The sequence below is a fragment of the Buteo buteo genome, chromosome 21 (assembly GCF_964188355.1).
Source record: "Buteo buteo chromosome 21, bButBut1.hap1.1, whole genome shotgun sequence".
In the NCBI taxonomy this organism is placed as follows: domain Eukaryota; kingdom Metazoa; phylum Chordata; class Aves; order Accipitriformes; family Accipitridae; genus Buteo; species Buteo buteo.
The window spans coordinates 2,138,902-2,158,391 of NC_134191.1; the positions used below are offsets into that span (position 1 = coordinate 2,138,902).

Here is a 19,490-nt window from a genome sequence, read left to right on the forward strand (position 1 = left end):
ATCCACACCTGATCAAGAAGCACGGACCGTGGCTGGTCCCAGCTCTCCCAGTTCACCCAGCCACTGTGGCAGCTTCTACCCTGGGTCCGTCGCCCAGCGCCATCGGTTGCGTTCCTACCTGTGACTCGTGCAGCTCGTAGGAGGTCGGAGCATCTTCACCAGTTATGGGCTGGTACCTTTTTCACCCTTATTAGCACTACCTAAATAGAAAATGACTGTACAGAACTTCATAGAGGTACTATTTTAAGAATCAAACCTGCGGTCTCCTGCTGGAAAAAAAGAGAACCAACTCTCATCACTGGAACGCTGAAGTTGTGCTAATGAGGCTAGAGCAGCTCTCCCAAGCTGTCATCTTCTATAGCCATGCAAAATTTAAGGTAACAGAAACTGCATTACCTTCAGGAAAAAAGATGCTTTTCAATATAACTTTTCGAATCAAGTGGCCTTCTCATCAGTATTAGTTAAGTGGGGGACAAATAAGGCAAAAGTAGTACAAAGAGGCTTTCAGTGAATACTTGCTGATCTCTTTTAGGTGAATAAACGATACGAGTGGCCATCAGCGGAATAAAACTTCTCTCTAAAAGAAGTTTCAAGCAAGCACAAAACGTAAACATCTGTAGGAACCAGAAGAGACGATTTTTCCGCACCCACGGGGAGAAGCAGAGCGAGGGAGCTGTGCAGCTGGGGCGGGCTGCTGGCAGCGCAACACATTTTCGCCTTTCACGCTCATCTTCCCTTAACACTTTGTGGCTCCCCCCAAAGGAAAAGCCGTGCTCCACAAAGCTATAAAACTGTATTTTCCAACACTCCACCTTCAAGGTATTATTGTTTTGCTGCTATACAACAGACAGAAATCTTCAAACAGTGGCACAAGAGTGGTCTCTGGTGGAAGCAGATCAGATCTACAGCATTGCCACCAAATGCATGGGAACCCAAGCCAAAGAGACCTTTGTCAACAGCTACCAGCAGTCACTTCTTTTAGCCATAATACTAGGTTAGCCTAATGCATTACACCCTAAAAAAAAAAAAAAAAAGGGGGGGGAGGTTCTCACACACACTTTTGGACTTTAGATCTTACTGTACTCAAATCTGCCAGAAAACAGAGAATGGGAACAATGGCTTTTCTGAGGTATTTTCTTAAATGTGGACCTAAGAGAAACTACAGCCAAAACACTCTGTCCCACCTCAGAGTTGTAACACGTTGACCAACCAACTTTCCAACAGCAGATAAGGAAAGAAGACAAGATAAGGAAAGACAGCAAATAGTTGCTCAGGGCAGTGACACCACTAGTAAATGTGCAACTACAGTGAAAACATTAGAGCTTGGGTTCTTTCCTCAAAATCAGGATTTCAGCTCACTTATGCTTACTTCAGAATTGACATTTTGAAGTCTGAACCCAGCAAAAGTAGCATTAGATGGGCAAAAATCTCATCACCCAAAAATTCAGAGGAACTTCAAAAACATTGCAAAAATCCAATCACTAATGTTCAATAGTCGTTTCCTTGTAACTTGGGAGTTTGATCAAGACAGACAACAGAAAGTGCCCCGTCAGCTTCAACGGCCTTTGAATCAGGACTACAAAACAGAAGACAATAGAAAAGATAATGTCAATCAAAGAGAAAACAAATCCAGGAGGAAAAAAAAAAAAAAAATTACCAAAGTGACAGTCAGATAGTTTGTTTCCACATTCCTCGTTTTAAACACAGCATGAGCTATTTCCCAGGGTGCAGTTATCCACAGACTGGAAAGAGCCCAGCAAGGTTCTCAGTGCAGAATTCCCACCTGCACTAGGTTCTTCACAGACCGACTTGGAGAAAGTGGTATTAGGAAACACCAGCAGGTAGGTCAGTACTTACTCAGACTCAGCTACCTGCTCACGAGGCCAACAGCTTGACATTGCCACACTTCATTTCTTCATTCCACATCAAATCACTGCTTTCAGCGCAGGCAGCCCCTCCAATCATTATGCAGGGAAAATGAATGGTGGACAGGGGCAGAAGAAAGAGGCTTTTTGTTTCGGGAGGTGGGGTGTTCTTTTATTTTCCTGCAGTGAGGAGCCATCCCTTGTTCTAGCTAGCGGAAAAGCCAGCATGCATATGAAGGCATCTCATGTCTAGTAGCCGAGGCAGGCGATGCTGCCAAGAAAGCCCTCACCAGAGAGTAATCCCCTCCCAAAACCATTAGCTTATTACATGTGTTATTGCAAGGATATGGTTGAGAAGTCTCATTTCCCCCAAGGAAAATAAAAGCTATTTCTTGCACACCTCAATTATGTGTTCCCAAGCTAACCAGGTGTAAGGCAAAGACAGAGCCAAGTTACCATTGGAGACAAAGAACTGTCAAGTTCTGGTTGAAGCAGTCTTTTCCTTCCTCCCCAAAATAGCCGGCAGTACGCCTAACCTCTAAGTAAGTGGAGTAACATGGTATTTGCTGTAATAGACAGCAATGTTCTTAGCAGTGACAGTTCCTGACTAAGGCTGGCTCATAAAAAAAAAAGTGAATTCCCAGCCTAACCTCTTTGTGGCACACAGTCAGAGACTTAACATTCTTCACACACAAGACTGCCATCGACACCTACAACAGAACTAGAGAACTGATTGGGGACTTTTGTTACTTTACTGAAGTCAGAGCTCTTCAGATTGGCCAAGTCACAGAGAACTTGAATGAGAGCCACAAATCTGCTTGAACACAGACTTCAGGTATGTTTTTCCTTTACTCACCCCTACTCCCAGTTCTACTCAACTGCTGAAGTTTTCCTCTCTGGTGAACGGCAAAGATCAGGTATACACAGTCAAATTAATCTTCTCCCTGCATTTGGGAGATCACCTGCAAGCTTCATGTTGGCCTTAGAGGAACTAAGCTATAAGAAAAACACACACAGAAGTGGTGAAACACAGTATTTTTTAATGCAGATTTTCAAAATTTAAGCTCAGTTTTGAAAAGTTAGGACATTTCACGAAAAAGCATTTGGTCCTCTTAAAAATTTCCCATCCCCAATTAAATACTTCATGGAAAAACAACAATTAAGCATACATTGCATTTTTAATTAGGAAAAGTTGATATTGCACATTATACCAAGAAATACAAAGGTCTGTTTCAGCAAGTTATTCCAGCAGTGTTATCAATTTCATTTTGATATCATTGACTTATACAAAAGTTTTAATTTTAGTGCATAACATGTGCCCTGTCATTACAGAGTAAAAATGTATCAAAGCATTCTTAAAACAAAGAGGAAGAAAAGTTGGCTCCTTAAAGAATACAAAGCCTCTTACCACGTGGTCAGCACCAGTCTCCTTGAAGACAAAAACTGTTCCTACGGAAAGATGACTGTCAGATCACCTTGGCAACACAAATTTCAACGCAGTTTCTAACGAAAGGCTGACCATATACTATTTGGCACTGTAACTAACAGTCCAAGTCACTAAGGGCTGAAAGGCTGCAATACCTGCCCATACTGTTCCCATTCTACAGCTACCTCTCACTCTATTTCTGGCAATATACAAGAGGGAAAAGCACAGCGGCATAAGAGCTGTGCAGCTTCATTATAGTCGTGTAATTCTCCGAGGAAAACTCTGAAACAGATTTCTGTGCACAACATGCAGCTGGAACCCTTACCAGAGTTCAGGGGCTTCAGAAGGCACAAAACACTGAAAGGCAATTGCAAGGTATGTAACACACATTGAGAGCTAAACTGCGAGTCGGGGAAAAACTACCAGAAGCAGCCACCAACACACCTAGGGCAATGTCCGTCCTGGCATCTGCTATGCCACGATTTTAAGTGGCCGCTTGTGGAATGCTGCATTTGGCTTCCACACTACTAAGCACTTCTCATTTCAGAGCTACCATTAGAAGATCTGGCCCAGTAGCAGCATTTCAGAAAGCCCAGATGTCTTTGCTTTCTGCCTCCCTCGGTCAGTGGGAAGCACTCCCTTTACGCATCCTCCCGCCCTTCTTTACATGTTTACAAACTGAAGCATACCTGCATGCCCAAACAACGTTTACTGGCTAGGAAGCTATACCTTGAACCTCTCCCAATACCTCTTTGGACCATAACACCTTGAATTTATGTTTTGCTTTAAAACAGGCAATTAAGACATTCCAGTAATAGGTTTGCAAAGCCAATTCTATAGGAGTCGGAATTGCCAGCTGCCTCAAACATCAAGGCAACCAATTCTATTGCAATGTTTTGGGAAATCTTAACATATTTCCCTCTCTCCCCTCCAATCCTCCCCCCTGTTAAAACACACACAATAAGACTAAGATGACAAGATATTATTTTTTTTTGCCTGAATGCAAGATTCAACTATCATGGAATACAAGATTCTACAATGAAGTCCCTGAGATGCATCTGGATACTAAAAGATTCAAACAATAACCTCTTCAGCACTAACTTCATATTTATTAGAAAAGTTTTGAGTTGCAACATATGGTTTATGAAAACCGATGTTGTCACAAGAAGGTAAAAATACAGCAGATCAAGTTTGCCCTTACATTTAAGCCTTAATTTAAAAATAATTAACCCAACAGTAACATTCAACTACTTCAACTATAGTCAAAAGTAAGAAGCATGTAAGCAATGGAGAGCCACTAAAAAAAAACCCAACCACCCTGTTATATTTAGAATAAGTTGTTTTGGCTTCAGTTTGTTTTCATCCCTCAACAGCCCTGCCTGAATTTAACCACTTTCTTCCTGAAAGCTCATAGACAGTTGTTCCTCAAACATATCTGAACTGCCTTTCAGGATGGTGGGATGAAGCAACAGCAGGTTCTCACCATTCCTCACTGTAACCAGAAGGCACAGCTTACAGGTACAGTATAGCACTACAGTCAGCATCAATAGCTGCTGCAGCCATGACCCTGTTACGGTGGCATGTACCGAACTGTCCTGTGGCTGAGGAAAGCCAGCATACTGCAGGCTCAGAACTCTTACTAACTCCATCCCCAGGGTGATGCAGAGGCAGCTCCTTTACTAACTGCACTGACAGAGAGAATAAATCCAGCCTAGAAATGCTCTTTGGGATGGGCACAGAAGTTGATATTCTTCCAGTATCTTAAAAACTGAGAAGTCATCTCACATGCAAGTTACTCTTTTAAGTTACTTTGGGATCCACTGTATTTTGTAACCAGCTAATCAGAAATACTTTATCCATCTTCCCAAGCAAGCTCAGTTCTTCCTGCTAGTGAAGAAAACTTAAGGCACCAACATATTAATGCTCTCAGGAATGTGAACAGTTTGTTCTTCATGTACTGTTACACCAGTTCTTAGCAGCATCTCTCCTGAAAAGGCACTAGAAACATGACAAATAACGAAACTTTTGGAACTTCTGCTCAGCTAAGCTATATAAAGTTAGCTGCTTTGACAGCCAAGTGGCTTTGCAATTTCCCCCTCCCTCCCCTCCATTCCCTTACAAAAAAAGGCACCCAATTTGTTTTATTACTGGTTTCTGCAGCCATAGGCTCTTACGACCGTGCAGTTCTATACAACTGCATATATGAGGGATATCACGACTATACTGATAGCTTTTTATATGATCAGGAGTTATCTTTTCAAGACACTATTCTAGATAGAGCGGTTTTGTTTCAGCAAAACCCATTACCAGTGGGTTCCTACCTGAGTAGTACTTAAGGTTGTGTATTGCTAGTCAGAATAATTCAATGATTAAACTCGGTGTGAGAAATTGCACTTTCCCATTCCTTCTCCAATCCCAAGATCATTTCAAATTAAATACTAGACCCTTTTCTAAAGGGACATTTGTAATACAGCTACAAAGAGGTAGCTAAGTGGCACACGCCAATTTTTTTTTTTTTTTTTTTAAGTATATTCAGCCTTCATTTGCAACAACATTTTTCATAGGAAGTCCTAAAACAAGAAATCTCTATTCAGGTGGCACATGGAGTTACCACAGTTCAGAAGACAGAACTCCTAAGAGCACTTGATCTCCCTTCGTGTCCGTAATTGAAAACTAACAAGCATGGGGGATACCCAAGTGACTCAGCATATGCAGGCGTGTAGCTGAAGAGGAGGGGAATGTCTACAGCCAAATTCCATGCTCCTCCTGACATACAATAAAAGTTACTCTGAAGAACCATTCAGATCAAGCCCACCATTCGATCAATCTGTCTCATGTAGTTACTCTTCAATGGCAGTAAGTATCTCCTCTCATCAGGAACTCTGTTACACTGTTAACAAAATGAGAATATTTTTAAGAACTCAAATACGAAAACAGGTAATCCCATACCCTCTGTAATCTAGCAGGTATTTCAGCATCAGTAACAATAGATTTCCTCCCAGTACAGAAAATTGTACCCAACAGCACTTTTGGTCCCACCTCTCCCTCACTCTTTGCAAACTTACAGCACAAACCACATAAATGAACAGCAAGTGTTTCCTTAGTGCAGGCTGCAAGCTTCCAAATACACGCCAAACTGCTGCAGCTTGTTATCCAACTGAGACTTCCTTCACTATGACAACTGTGAATGTCTTTTAAGATAATGCTCTTTTTCTGCAGGATTGGGGGGGAGGAGGAAAGGAACCATGCTAGAACCTACTAGCAGAAATTTTTTAAAAAATTGTTCTGTATTAAGAACATATTTTGGTTGGTGATAGGCACTGGATCCATAGCTCTGTACTCAGTTGATGACTAGCTAAAAAAGGTCACCTTTACATGCCTCAAAACAATTGAGGAAAAAAAGCTTTGTTTAAATGGCCCTCTGCTTTTCTCTTTCCCCATCACAGCAACACTGGAAAATTTTAAGGGCAAAGAAAATGGGAAGGCAAAAATAATTGGAAATAAATTAACAAAGAACAAACTAATTGCTGCAAAATACTTAAAAGAGGACACAGGTTTCACCTTCAACATAATCGCTCTCACATTATCCTAATCCATTCATTCTACTACTGAAAGTGTTTTTCACAAGGGAGCTTCTCAGATATTTGACATTTATAAAGGAAACACTGCAGAGCAATAAAGTAACACTTCCAAATGGCTCTTTTTCTACTGACTAACCCAGTTCAACATACAGCCCTTCGCCAGCAACACAACCAGGAACAGTCTGTGTATTCCTTACATTAGAGCTGAAGTTGACTGCCTTTAATTCATTAGGTTTAATTTTTTCTGCGCTGTCCTCTTCTCCAGGGAGGATGTCTTGCCACAGTGAGTTACGAAACCGTTCATCCACAGACACGATATGCCCCTCAGTAGTAAACATATACTTATTTCCAGATTTATGCACTGGATTCTCTTCATCAAACAACTAAACAAGAGATGGGAGAGACAGCTAAAGTATGTGTGCAACATTCTTCATGTCCCATCAACAGTAAGTTAAAAAGCAGACACTCATGCATTTGAAGGATCACACAAAAAGCATTATCTTTTAGTGCTAAATGGGTTACTACTGTTAGAGCAAATGGAAATAAATAGTTTTAATGCAAGGGATTTATTTTAACAGTTAAAAAGTGGAGAGCAAAAGAAAAACTTCTGACACAACTTAAACTGCCCTTATTTTTCTAAGCTGCACTATGCAGGCATTGCTAGGCTGGCATCGCTAGGCTGGCATCCACTGTTTCCATTCAGTCACAGATTTATTTGTTTTTCTACACTAAAGGAGATTGAGAACAGTAGCTCAAGCAGTGTCAGCTCAAATGCTTTCTCCTGTGACTGCCAAAGCCTGATGGGGAGAAATCAGAGGCTGCTGCGAGGTAGGCAAAATGGCTACAAGCAGCAATTTAGCTCAGAGCTGAGCAGTAGGTTCCTTCAGTTTTGCTCCCTCTCCTTTCTAGCTTCTCCCCATAAGAACTGCCAGCTCTCCAGCACTGGTTCAGGACACCACGCTCAGGCAGCTGCCCAAACCCCCAAGACTGGGGTGGGATCAAAGAAAGAAGAAGAGCACACTGTCTGATACACTCCGATACCTAAACCCCTCTTCCCCAGAGCACAGCAGTTTCTAATTAACAACGTCCTGCCCCCTCGCTGTGCCATGTTTGTGCACAGTGCATGCAAGAGAGTATCTTTGAAGTGAAGAACATATACATACCAGGTACAAATATTTACATGTTTCACTGAGAAAAAAGCTCTCCATTCGATCTTCCTTTGTCTTCTCTACAACGTGGTGCAACGTGGCATAACCACACCTGCAAGATTTAAGATTAATCTGGGTTTAGTTCCTACGCTTTCTGATCTTGAAGCGCTCCCTGGATATTCCTTAACTTCATCCCTAGTGACAACTGGAATGGTCTGAAGTTAAAATGAAACAAGTCTCTTTTACAAGTAAGCACTGGTTATTGGCGTCTGGTATTCTGATGAGATTGTAATCATTGGTTCATCTATTCCATCATGCAGATTTATTAAACGTCTCTCAAAGAAGCAAGATACTCTCAAGGCACCCTGCACAAAACAGGTAATTACCCCATACTGAGCACATGAAAAACCCAGGTCTGGAAGCCTGGTCTCATGCAAAGGTTTCTTCCCAAGCTACCTACTCTTCCCTCCCACCACCACTTAACAAATGACAAAGCTGCAAGCTGTCACACAGCGCACTTGTAATTCTTTCAGTCAACCCCCTACACAGCATCTGATTCTCACTTAACTGCAGAACAGTGCTGTTTTATACTGCCCTATGGTTAGTACAGACTTCTCTAGAAAATCAGTAAATACCAATAGTTGAATAAAAATTCAATATCTTCCCTCTGAGTCTTGCAAGAAGTTCAGATACTCAGTATTACAGTCAGGATTCACTGTTACTGTCTTGAGATGAAAGCCAATATGCAATAGCATCTATCTTAGAGGCCATCCTTCTAGTTTAGTTAAACACCACAGGCCCATGAGGTTAGAAATACTCTTGCAGGAGCCACAGGAAAAAAAAAAAAGCTACTAATTTTACCAGTTGTTAGCAACTGATCATCAACAAGGCATTTTGAAAGGTAGTTATAAAATTCTGAAGGCATAAAGTTGTCACTCGATCATAATTTCATTTTCAGATGAGAAAGAAAGAATTGCTCAATATATAAATCCTCACTTGTGGCTTTCATGGAGTGTTGGGTTTCCTGGTTTACCTACATTTGGCAGATTGGATTCTATACAATATTTATATAATAAAATATATGCATACAGCAGTGAGAGAAGACAAAGAACATGGAAGACTGACTTTGCTTTTGTGTATTTTTCCAAACTCTGCAGAATATCCATTCCCACGTGAAGGTAAAATGGGTTCTTTGTGGCCTAAATAAGGAAGACAGACAAGAGTTAGAGTCAGCAACTTCAAAATCTTGTAAAAATAACACTTAAAAGAAAGGCCTACTAGTGTCAGATTCTGGTGCATTAGAGTAAACCTATCTTTATAGGAACATGACTTAGATCACTCTGTGCAAGCTTTTCACATTTGCTTTAGTGCAAATCCTAATAAAACTTGTAGTAAATTCAAACTCCTTGATAGCTTTCTTGCAGCCAGAAAGCTATTTTAGATTACTGTATCTTCTGCCAGCTGGAGACTGTGCCTAGACAATATAGCAAGGAAAGCTATTACATTTACTTCAACAATTTCTATTAAGAAGTCACAAGTCTCTACCTCGTAAAAATCTGCCAGCTCTTTTTTCAAAAGGTTGTTTAGTCTCATTTTTGTCTGTCTTATAAAAAAGGCTATTTTTTAAGCAAACAACATAGCAACTACATTGCATAACAATCTAGTGCCTAGACAGAGACCTACGTATAAGAACAGTCAGATCCAGAGGCACCAAATTTTAGCAGGCCAGGGGTAGAAAAAGTGACTTTCTGAACAAAACCATTTTTGCCAAAACAAAAACAGCTGTAAGCTGAGAAAAGTCAAGTACCTGATAAAGAAGATATGTGGACTCCACTAATTCTGGCCTCAGTGGATAAAAGGGAACATCCGGTGCTTGCAATTGCCAGTTGTATCTTTCTGGGAGAGCTCCGTATCGTTTCCATATGGCATAATAAAAAGCATGGAGACAAATAGCATCTTCCACATCTCCTATCAATACCTAGGCACAACAACAGCCGTAAACATGCACACTTAATACTGCAAGCCAGCAAATTGCTTTCCGCTCTGTATAAGAACACGCCATATAATAAAACACTCCCCTCATAAGGAGACACTGAAAAAAAAAAAACCAACAAAACAACCCACAAAAAAACAAAGATAATGTATTAACTCCTTCACACTAAAAGCTTCAATGGAGCTCAGCCTCACAGCGTGGTATAGAAATGCTGAGGTTAAATGAGAAAAGTTAAGTACCACCTCAAATCTAATAGAGAGGAGGTCAGGCCTTCCAATACTGTTATGCTGAGGCAGAAGCTGAACCTCCCTAAGACTCTCTTATCAGAGCAGCCAGATGTAAACCTGCAGGTTGAAGCTCATCTCAGAAGAGATGCTTAAACTTATACACGGCCTAGGATTAGAATGAGCCTTTCTGACACTCCTCTACTGTGTCGTTCGCTCTTTAACAGAATGAAAGTTTACCTGTAGTCCAGGAAAAAAAGCTTGCAGAGAGTCAATCCACGTGTTCATCAGCTGTCCTGTGAACATGTTTACATTAACGTACAAAGGAGGGTCACCTTCACCTTCATTGCAAGCTTCTCGACTGCCAAGTAACAATAAGCATGTGTAAACATTCACTATTTTAGAAGAACACAATGCATGTTTCATTTTACAGCACTGCCACCAGCAAAGAGAATGAGCCACAGATTTGTTGTGCTAGGCTCAAAGCCATTTTGAAACGAACCAAAACACCAGTCATGCTCTCAGAAAAATTAATTCATAGAGGTATGTACATCATATCCTTAAGCTATGTCAGCAGAATCTCTACCAAAAAGTCATGCTAGGTAAGATCAGGTCTTAAGAAGTACTAAACCAGCCAATTTAATACATTTCCTCTGTAGTTCTACAGCCTCCTCTCAGCCTAACATTTAGTAACTCGGACGGTAACCTGTTTAGCTTCTTTGCACCAATAGTGCTATTCAGATCATTTGAGTAAGGAGTGAAGGGAATGTTAAAATTTATTTCCATGGTAACTACCATGGAAATAAGATTTTGCTTTTTAAAGAAAAGAAAGAACACAGATTTTCTAGAGCGTGACACAAAACACTATACTATCTCTCATATCTTGCTTGAGTACTCATTACTTACAGAATTGATACACATATGAGTAAGTAACATACCCTCTTCTTAAGTGGTTCTGAATGTTCCGATAAGCATCATTGAACATCTCCAAATCTTCCTTTTCTCCAAAGAGGATGTAAGACTTCAGAAGGTATTCATAGAATGAATCTGACCCTGCTCCCAAGCCACTTTGCTTTCCAACCCAATGGCCAGTTTGAATATTCACAACATTTCCTTTCAGAACAGACAAAAAGTTTAGTCCAAAGTTGCCAAGTACATCAGAGAAAAACAATCGAGAACCAGAAGTTGGAAATATTACATCTTCAGAAAGTCTTAAGGTGGAATGATCAAAGATTACTATCAAAATAAAGTGTTACAGGGCATTCATCCAAGGAACTAGCACACACATGCAGTTATTTTAAGTACCTTTTAGCCATCTGCCAATATAAATTATATTAATGGGTTTCATTTCCCAGCTTCATGAAAAATTTGTCTTTGGAAACCTGTGCCCTAAGAAGTCATTCAGATGCTCCATGTTTCTTACAAAATTGCAAAGTGCCATTTGGTCAACACAAACCACAAGTACACAAGGAGAGCATGACTTAACAGCTACAGAAGAAGCAGATCGACAAAGTTTACGTTATGTGAAAGAAACCTGTAGCTTGATGGCATTCTGCTACAGGAGACTGAGGTAGGTTAAAACATGGAGCCACTCAGTATAGCATCACCTCTGACGAGATTACCTAGCAGTCCAGTGTTATTGCTCCTGAGACTCCAGAGTGCTTTGACAGCTCTCCTGGCTACCCATTCAAATGTGGAATCACCAAGCAGCCTGCTAAGGATACCAAACTCCACCAGCAAGGAACCGGCTCCCGCAGTACAAGTTTCATTATTGCTGTCTGGAGGTACCCCGTTCTTCAGATTGACCTGTGAAGCAGGTAGAGAGAGTGCTAACAGAAAGAAGGCAGGCTGCGCCTCATACAGCTGTGCTCTCACATCTGCAGTCTTACATTTATTATAAAGCCTTTTTAATTAGTTTTTGTAATACGTAGCATGCAATGTGTATATCGTTAGAAAGCCAGCGTACCACTGCTTGGTCAAAAAGCTTTCCTGAAGAATTCCTGAAATTCGTCTTCCAACTTCCTAACATTGTGGTCAAGGTGGGCAATCCTAATTTTGCTACTCTTATACTTGCTAATCCTTCCAAATTTCAGTCCACTTGTTGACCACTTCTACTACACATTCAGGTTCTTCCAAGGGTGATGCAAGTACTGCTTCCCCTCATTTAGTGCTGTTGAAAACATGAGTTTCCTCAGTGAATGCTCCTCAACTTCCCCACGGAACAAAATGCTGAAGGGAAGTTACACCACCTGCCACTGGATTCCCAGACTTTGAACAGAAGTGAAAGTTCACGTTTCTAGAGCCTGTCAGGTCTGGAGGAAAAGCAGTGCTGCTGTCCCCAGAAATTAAAAGTAGTCAGGCAAGTGCTAATTAGTTTTACAGTTTAGGGTTATTCCACCAGAACTGACATCCTTCTACTTGCGAACTGCATCCGCTTAAAATGAGAGGATGCAGTATTCAAGAATACCGCAGTATTCTCAAGTTCTCAGCTGAGCAGTATTCAAGAAAATTACAAAATCCAAGCCCAGTATGACAAATATTTTAGATGAGGTTTATTTTATCACAATTATCTTAGTACCAAGTCACCAGTAAAGTCACCTTCCCAGGCTATTTGCCTTTACAGTATTTCTTATTAACCTTCTTAATGACAGCATTGTTTGTTGCTGCATGATATGTAGGAAGAAAGCGCAGAGCGGGACAGCCAAACAGCACAGAAACAAATGACTACTGACCCGTACGGAACAATATACACAGAGTGAAAAAACAGCCTAAAGAAAACATTTACTAGGCTTAAGGAGTAACTTGCGTATCGTCCGTGTCACCATAACTTAGTGCAGTTTCCCCCCCACCCCATTTTAATGTAACTTAGAGCAGGTTCAATACCCCAAGTGCAGGTATAAAGGCACACAGAGGGCACAGAATTTGAGTTGTAGGACAGGTGAATTACTACTTATAGATTATTTCCCCACTGCATTGGTGTGCTCACTTACCCGAGGATATGGAATTCCAGTTTTGGTGTTCTCAAAGGCTGGAAGTAGTCTCACTGCTAGGTCCCGAGCCATATGCAACAGTTCATTGTCATAATCCTTAATGGTCATATCACCAAAAGGCTGTTTGGTATCTGTAATTATTATGTGGGCAGAAAGCAGGCTTCCCAAAACCCTACAGGAAAAGGAAAAGACCTTCTGTTTTTAAATCTGATCTGAACCTAGTTCTTCAGCTAAACCCTTACCAGTATCATGTTCAACAGAAGTATTACTTTGTGTACCTTACAGGTGCTACAGAAAGAGATCTGCTTTTTTCCCCACCAGTAGTGAAAACATCTAGGAAGTCATGTTGCTTGCCAAGCACAGTAATCCCAAAATCCGGTTCTGCAAAATCTACCTAAGCCGGCAGCTCCTTGCAACATGCCAAGTCTATTTATGAGTGAAGGTAGAGCAGCAACTGAATATAAACACTGTTTAAGACGTTCAGAAAATGAAGTCATTTAAAATCAGGCAGCATCTTAAACTCATCTCCAAGACAGACGGGCCTGTTTTTCATCTAAAATGAAAGTGAAAGCAAGAAGGTCCATGGAAGAAATCCAAAACAAGGGAAACCTGTCAGCAGGGCTGTTTGCTGTGCACAGATCTGAGTCTCCGCTGCAAGAACAACAACAAAAAAGTAGCAGTCTGCAAGCCAAAGACAGCTGAGACTACCATTGAATCACTGCTTCAAGTCACACGTCATTCATTAAAATTGTTTTAATTATGAAAGGATGGAATATTTTCATAAAAGGTTAAAAAACAACTTACTCAAGCAACAATTATGGAATAAAGCCTACCAAAGACATCCTTATCAATGATTTTACTTTGGTGCTCCCGTATACGCACACCAAGTCTTTAACCTTGTTACTGTTTTAAAGACAGAAACTTAGAGCAACGTACCTGATTGTTGCCTCAAAAACTTGGACCGTTGAGTCTTTATCAAATGAAACGGTGTCAATCACCAACTTCACTGCCTTCTGGAATTCTGAGGAGTTTCCCATTACCTTTTACATAAAAACAAATCTATTTTATCTAATTGTTGCTTCAGAAGAGGGTTGGGGAAGAGAACAGTAAGTTCACATTTTAGACCAAGAGTCATCTTAACTAGATACAGAACGCAGTACTTCAACTCCTGCTAAAAAGACTTTCCAGAGAGTTACCCATCCTAGTGACATGTAAAAGTTCATTTTTAAAAAAAATATGTTAAAACAGGGAAATCCACAAAGATATATTTTTGACTGTTTTACTAATCTATGCACTCACGTGCTCTTCCACCCCCAACATCAGCCTTGTGGGTGATCTCTTAGAGCAGGAGTCTAAAAACCCTTTAAGATCTAGCACACTGAATGTTTTAACTGCTTAAACTATCAGTTTAAGAGTTAAGTTTAGCTTAAAAGGTAACACAACATGCAGAACAATGAAGTCTGATTTGACGTTTATTTGACCAGGGGAGTCCAACCCTCCGGGCTTTTGACTCAACACTGCACGCCATGCCCAGGAGTTCCCTCGTGCCAGTTTTCTATAGGTATACCTTAGCAATTGATTTCCACTATACCCAGAGACAGACGTAAATTCAGCCCCAGCTTCAAGGAAGCAGAATGTGGAAGGAAAACACAGGTTCCTGCTTGCCTAAGTTCATGATAAGGCTGGGTGTACAGGGAACCTACCTACCTCTTGAACCGTCAAAGCACCATGTGCCAGCTAGCCTGCCCTTTGCATTACCCAGACTTATGGGGGAAAGCATTCACACACTTAATCTGAGCAGATGAAGAGCAAAATAGGCTTTCTCTGTGCACAAGCTTCCAAAACACAGGAGACTCTAGGAACCACAAGTTTTATGTTTGAGAAAAAAAAGTTATGTACTGCCCCAAAAGGTACGGACAGGACACTGAACCACTGGCAAACGAGGACAGGAAGGTAACTGTTTAAGCCAACACGCCATCAGCCACGTAGCATGGATCCGTAACTGTTGTTTCAGTTAAAACCAAGGTTTCCCTCACTTCCTGCTTTCAGTTCTGTTCATAACTGCCATGTTCAGTTAAACAGCTGAGACCTCACCCCAGAGCTGCAATTCCATTGTAGCAATAGGAAGTATTTTATAACCCGAAGCGCACATACAGTCCTTGCACACACCACCTTCTGCACAAGAGGACAGAAACACACCACGGATCCAGTGCATCGATGAGCCCCAACACTCCAGAAGGCTAAGAATCTGCCCCGGCTGCAAAAATGAGACTAATGAAGCCTAAGGGGGTCTCTAAATATGCATAAGGAGTCCAAGGAAGGGGCTCTTCTCCATGATACCATACTACCGGTACTAACATCAAATAAGAGTTGCTTCTCACATTATCTTCAAATTTTACCAGAAATGCATAGGATGGTCTATTTTAGCAGGCGAGAAGCAGCTTTACAGCTTTTTTTCCCTCCTTCCTTTCACCATTCTTCATGCAGATTTATGTGTCAGTCAGGCCCTCTCTGCCAAGCAAAACAATCAGAGATCTTACAGTCATCCTGAATGAGATGAACTCTCCTCCTGACATATCTCTCAGCAACCCATGTGTGTCCTGTGACCCTTCCTGTGTGATAGCGGTATCCCCGAAGAGATCTCACCTGAGCCCTGGGGAAGATCTCCAAAATTTCCTCTATGTCTCCTGGAAATCTCTGCTGGTATGTCTCCAAGTACACTTGCCCTTCCTTGCATGTGTAACACTGCTAGCTCGTGATCCAGCTGTTAGCTAGCATACACCCAGCACCACCTTCCCCTCCGAAGTGAAATGTTTCATAACCACTCACTTACAAACTATTAGACCTTCATATTGCTGAAGTTCATTACAATTTTAACTGGTTCCTCACAATGTCATCTCACTTACTCTTCATATTAGGAATTCATCTCTATCAGCAGCTCTGTGTGAAACATCAGCACTTTTTGCATTAACAACGTTAACACACAAAGACTAAACAGCACTAGATTCGTGGCTGGTCCTTGAAAAACACTGTGGAGTAACTCCCTCCAGTTTGAAACTTTCTGTCACTGTCTTCCTTCAACCTCTCACCAGGTTTCTCTATCAAGTACCCCTCTTCTTCAGCTCCACTAGCTTTTTTTTTTTTCTTTTTCTTTTTCTTTTTTTTTTTTTTTTAATATGGAGCCAGTTCAAGATACCAGATCTTCTGTGTTTGCAAGTTCAACCTCAGGGCAAGGGACAAGATCAGTGTTGCTCAGTACCAGGGCAGATGAACCTAGCAAGGCCCATCTTCGAGAGAACATTGAATAAATTAACGCTGCACTACATCCTCGTTTTCCCCTTTAGCGCCTTCCTTCAAAGCCCATTCCAGTGTGCTGCCTGCTGTCAAGGTGACAGCTCATGACCACGCTCCCTCCTCAATCCAACCATCCCACAGCCGAGACCTGCAGGTTCACAGCCCTTCCAAGCCCAGCTCTGTGCCCGAGAGCGAGCTTTGACTCCCGGTTTCCCACAGCGGCGTTGGGAATAAACCACCCGGCGAACTGCAACAGGCGCCTGTTTCGCTGCTAACAGCCGGACCAAGGGAAGAGAGCAAACAGGACTCACGGACGTTCAAGGGCATTTGGGGCTCCTCGTCTCTCAAAGCCTCTCCTCAGCTGACTTCAGCCTTCCAGGCATTAATGTCCCTATCCTGCTAAGACACCTCCTTCGGTGTTTGATGAGCAGAAGACCCCGGCTGCGTTAACGTACCTTTAAACTCACGTACAAAATTTAGTTCGCTCCTTCCAGCTGCCCACCCGAACCTCCCCCCAGCTCCTTACACCGAAGCAGCGGCTCCCGTCGAGCAAAGCTCGGCGGCAGAGATCGCCGTTTTCCTCACAAACCCCGACTCCCAGCTAAGACGTGGCGAACACCTCACGGCCCGGGCCGGCTCCGGACCTTCCCCCCCGCCGCTCCCCCGGCTCACCGCCAGCGTGTCCAGGGCGTCGATCAGCGTCAGCGAGTAGTTTCCCAGGACGTCGTTGATGTTGAGGTTGGAGCTGGGAAGAGAAAAACCTCGGCCTCAGGCCCCGCCGGCCCCTTCACACACACCCGCCCCCCGCGGCGACTCACGGGTCGTGGCGATCGGGTCCGCGTCCGCGGCAGTGGAGGGGGTCGAGCTCGTCCCTGGGGAAGGCGTGCCGCATGTAGCTGTCGTAGCCGAAGACGAACATGCCGCGGGCGGCGTCGCGCAACCGGGCCCGCAGCTGCGGCGGGAAGGCTCCGCTGTAACGCCGCTCGTACTCGTCGCCCACCGCCGCCCCGCCGCCGCCGTCACCGCCCCGCCGCAGCAGCGAGCCCCAGTGTGAGGCGCCGGGCGGCGGCGGGAAGGGGAAGGGGAAGCGGCGGCGCAGGCAAAGGCCGGGCGCCAGCGCGGGCAGCAGCGCCAGCAGCGCCTGCAGCCCCAGCCTCAGCAGCAGCAGCCCCAGCACCAACGACCGCCATTGCATGGTCGCCGGCGCGCATAGTTTGAAGGGGCCGCCCGCGCTCCGCGGCAGCCCCCCCCCGCCGCGCCTCCCGCCCCGCTCCTCCGCGACGCGTCGCCTTTAAAACGGCGGAAGAGAAAGACGGGCGGCGGCGGGGCCCGCCCCGCTCCGCTCCTATTGGGCGAGGCGAGGCGGAGGCGAGGAGAGGGCTTCGGCTATAGGGCGCGCACGCCGTCACTCAAGGGCCGAGCCCCGGTGAGGCGGCGGAGGGGTCAGGCCTGGGCCCGGTCGCTAGGCCGGGCCTGGCACCCAGGGGCTCAGCGGAGAGCAGGAGCGGTGGTGCCTGGCTCTCGGGGATAAGGTGAAGGATGACAAACAAGAGGGGTTTTTTAAAAAAATAAATTAAAAAAAATCAGGTATTGCGGTAAAGTTTGTCATCCGTGGCTCCTTGCTGCTAGCACGGCCCAGGCCCGCTCACCCCACCCGTGGCACGGAGGAGCGATCCTCCATCCATGCCGAACGGACAACGACGAGCCTTCCTCCTCACCCTGAGGAGAGAGCGAGCGAGGGACAGCAGGGTGGAAGCCACGTCCCGCTCTTGGGCCGAGAAAAGCGGGGGAAGAGGGACGCGGGGGCTTCCCTTCACCCAACGGCAGAACCGACCCGCGCCAAGGGCCAGATGGAAGAGGGAGCAAGGGGTGCAACCGCAGCAGCGCCGAGCGCATCCCGAACCAGCCCTTGACGGGGCGCTGGAAGAGAGCCAAGAACACGCTCGGAGGCAGCTGGAGCTTTTGGAAAGCAGCATAAAATAGGAAGGCTGACAAATGCCGCTTGCAAGTTGCAGATACGAAAGTGAAAATAAGAGTCGGGCAGTACTGGTAAAACCAAAACCCCTCAAAAGACGGTCAAAAGACCAGAAAAGTCAGTAAAGAAACTACAGCTAGGGGAGGTCAAGAGGAGACACGCATCTCTCGGCTACCCCAGAAAACTGAACAGCATCGCTAGCAATGGGTTGTAAGCCTGACCGCTTTATCACCGAACTAAGGACTGGTGTTCACTCCAGCCTTGCATCCTTTTAGCAAGGAAGTGCATGATTCGTTACAAAGAAAGTTGATAGAAATAATAAGAAAAAGCCCTACGCAGGGAAAAAAAAATACCATTATCACACACAGACAGGCAACCAGACATTAGTGATTTGTCTGCAGCCTGTATTTTATACTTTCTATTTCAGAAGTCAGATCTTGCTCTTTGTTTTCCATTCATTGCAACAGAAACAGTAGAACAAATAAATAAATTAATTAAAAAAGTCACAATTCAGTGGTCCATCAAGACTTGTGTATGCTGACTCCTGTTAAAATCCTCTAGCCTGCTCAAACATAGCAGCCTGAGGTTGCTCTTTCAGTTCCGTTCCTTTCCTCAATCTATGGAATCCATGCATCTTTTTTATGTTCTTCCCCTTATGCACCAGAAATAGTATTATTCACACCAAGAAGGGGATTCATTTACTGACTTTAAAAAATGAGGAAAATTCCCTGCTGTTGAAAAAGACTGAAATATCTTCCACATCCCACGTTAACACAATTATACAGAAGCAACTTACCAGTTTACTTCACTCTGAGACTCTTGTGAGAATCAAGTCTAGCTTTAACTTCACACATAACAACAGCTTTTTCTTTCTCTACTCAGGTATTTGCTTTGTTTGTTGAACAATATGGTTTATGAACTTCTACTCAATAGATCTTTTCAGAGAGAAACACAAATGAGACCAACAAATGCTTTCAGTATCCAAAGCAAAGCT

At 43.5% G+C, this 19,490-nt stretch overlaps 1 protein-coding gene across 1 annotated transcript; it reads right to left on the reverse strand.

Annotated features, from left to right (window-relative positions):
* Positions 1-2,888: 2,888 nt before the first annotated feature.
* EDEM1 (ER degradation enhancing alpha-mannosidase like protein 1) lies at positions 2,889-17,852 on the reverse strand. The gene is made up of 12 exons (XM_075052721.1): positions 17,340-17,852; positions 17,194-17,266; positions 14,164-14,267; positions 13,228-13,399; positions 11,860-12,043; positions 11,176-11,350; positions 10,478-10,598; positions 9,828-9,998; positions 9,146-9,219; positions 8,036-8,132; positions 7,070-7,255; positions 2,889-6,181 (listed from the first exon to the last, which is right to left on the reverse strand). The coding sequence occupies exons 1-12, from the start codon at positions 17,714-17,716 to the stop codon at positions 6,092-6,094; spliced, it is 1,824 nt and encodes a 607-aa protein (XP_074908822.1). The 5' UTR covers positions 17,717-17,852; the 3' UTR covers positions 2,889-6,091.
* Positions 17,853-19,490: the final 1,638 nt, after the last annotated feature.

What these genes read in the sequence shown, in the direction of transcription:
- EDEM1 (XM_075052721.1), bottom strand. Translation starts at nt 17,716, where the DNA reads ATGCAATGGCGGTCGTTGGTGCTGGGGCTGCTGCTGCTGAGGCTGGGG. An exon ending in GTTTTTGAGGCAACAATCAG is followed by an intron (nt 13,400 to 14,163) that starts GTACGTTGCTCT and finishes CTTTTCCTGTAG; the next exon opens with GGTTTTGGGAAGCCTGCTTT. An exon ending in CTGGAATTCCATATCCTCGG is followed by an intron (nt 12,044 to 13,227) that starts GTAAGTGAGCAC and finishes CCTGCTTCACAG; the next exon opens with GTCAATCTGAAGAACGGGGT.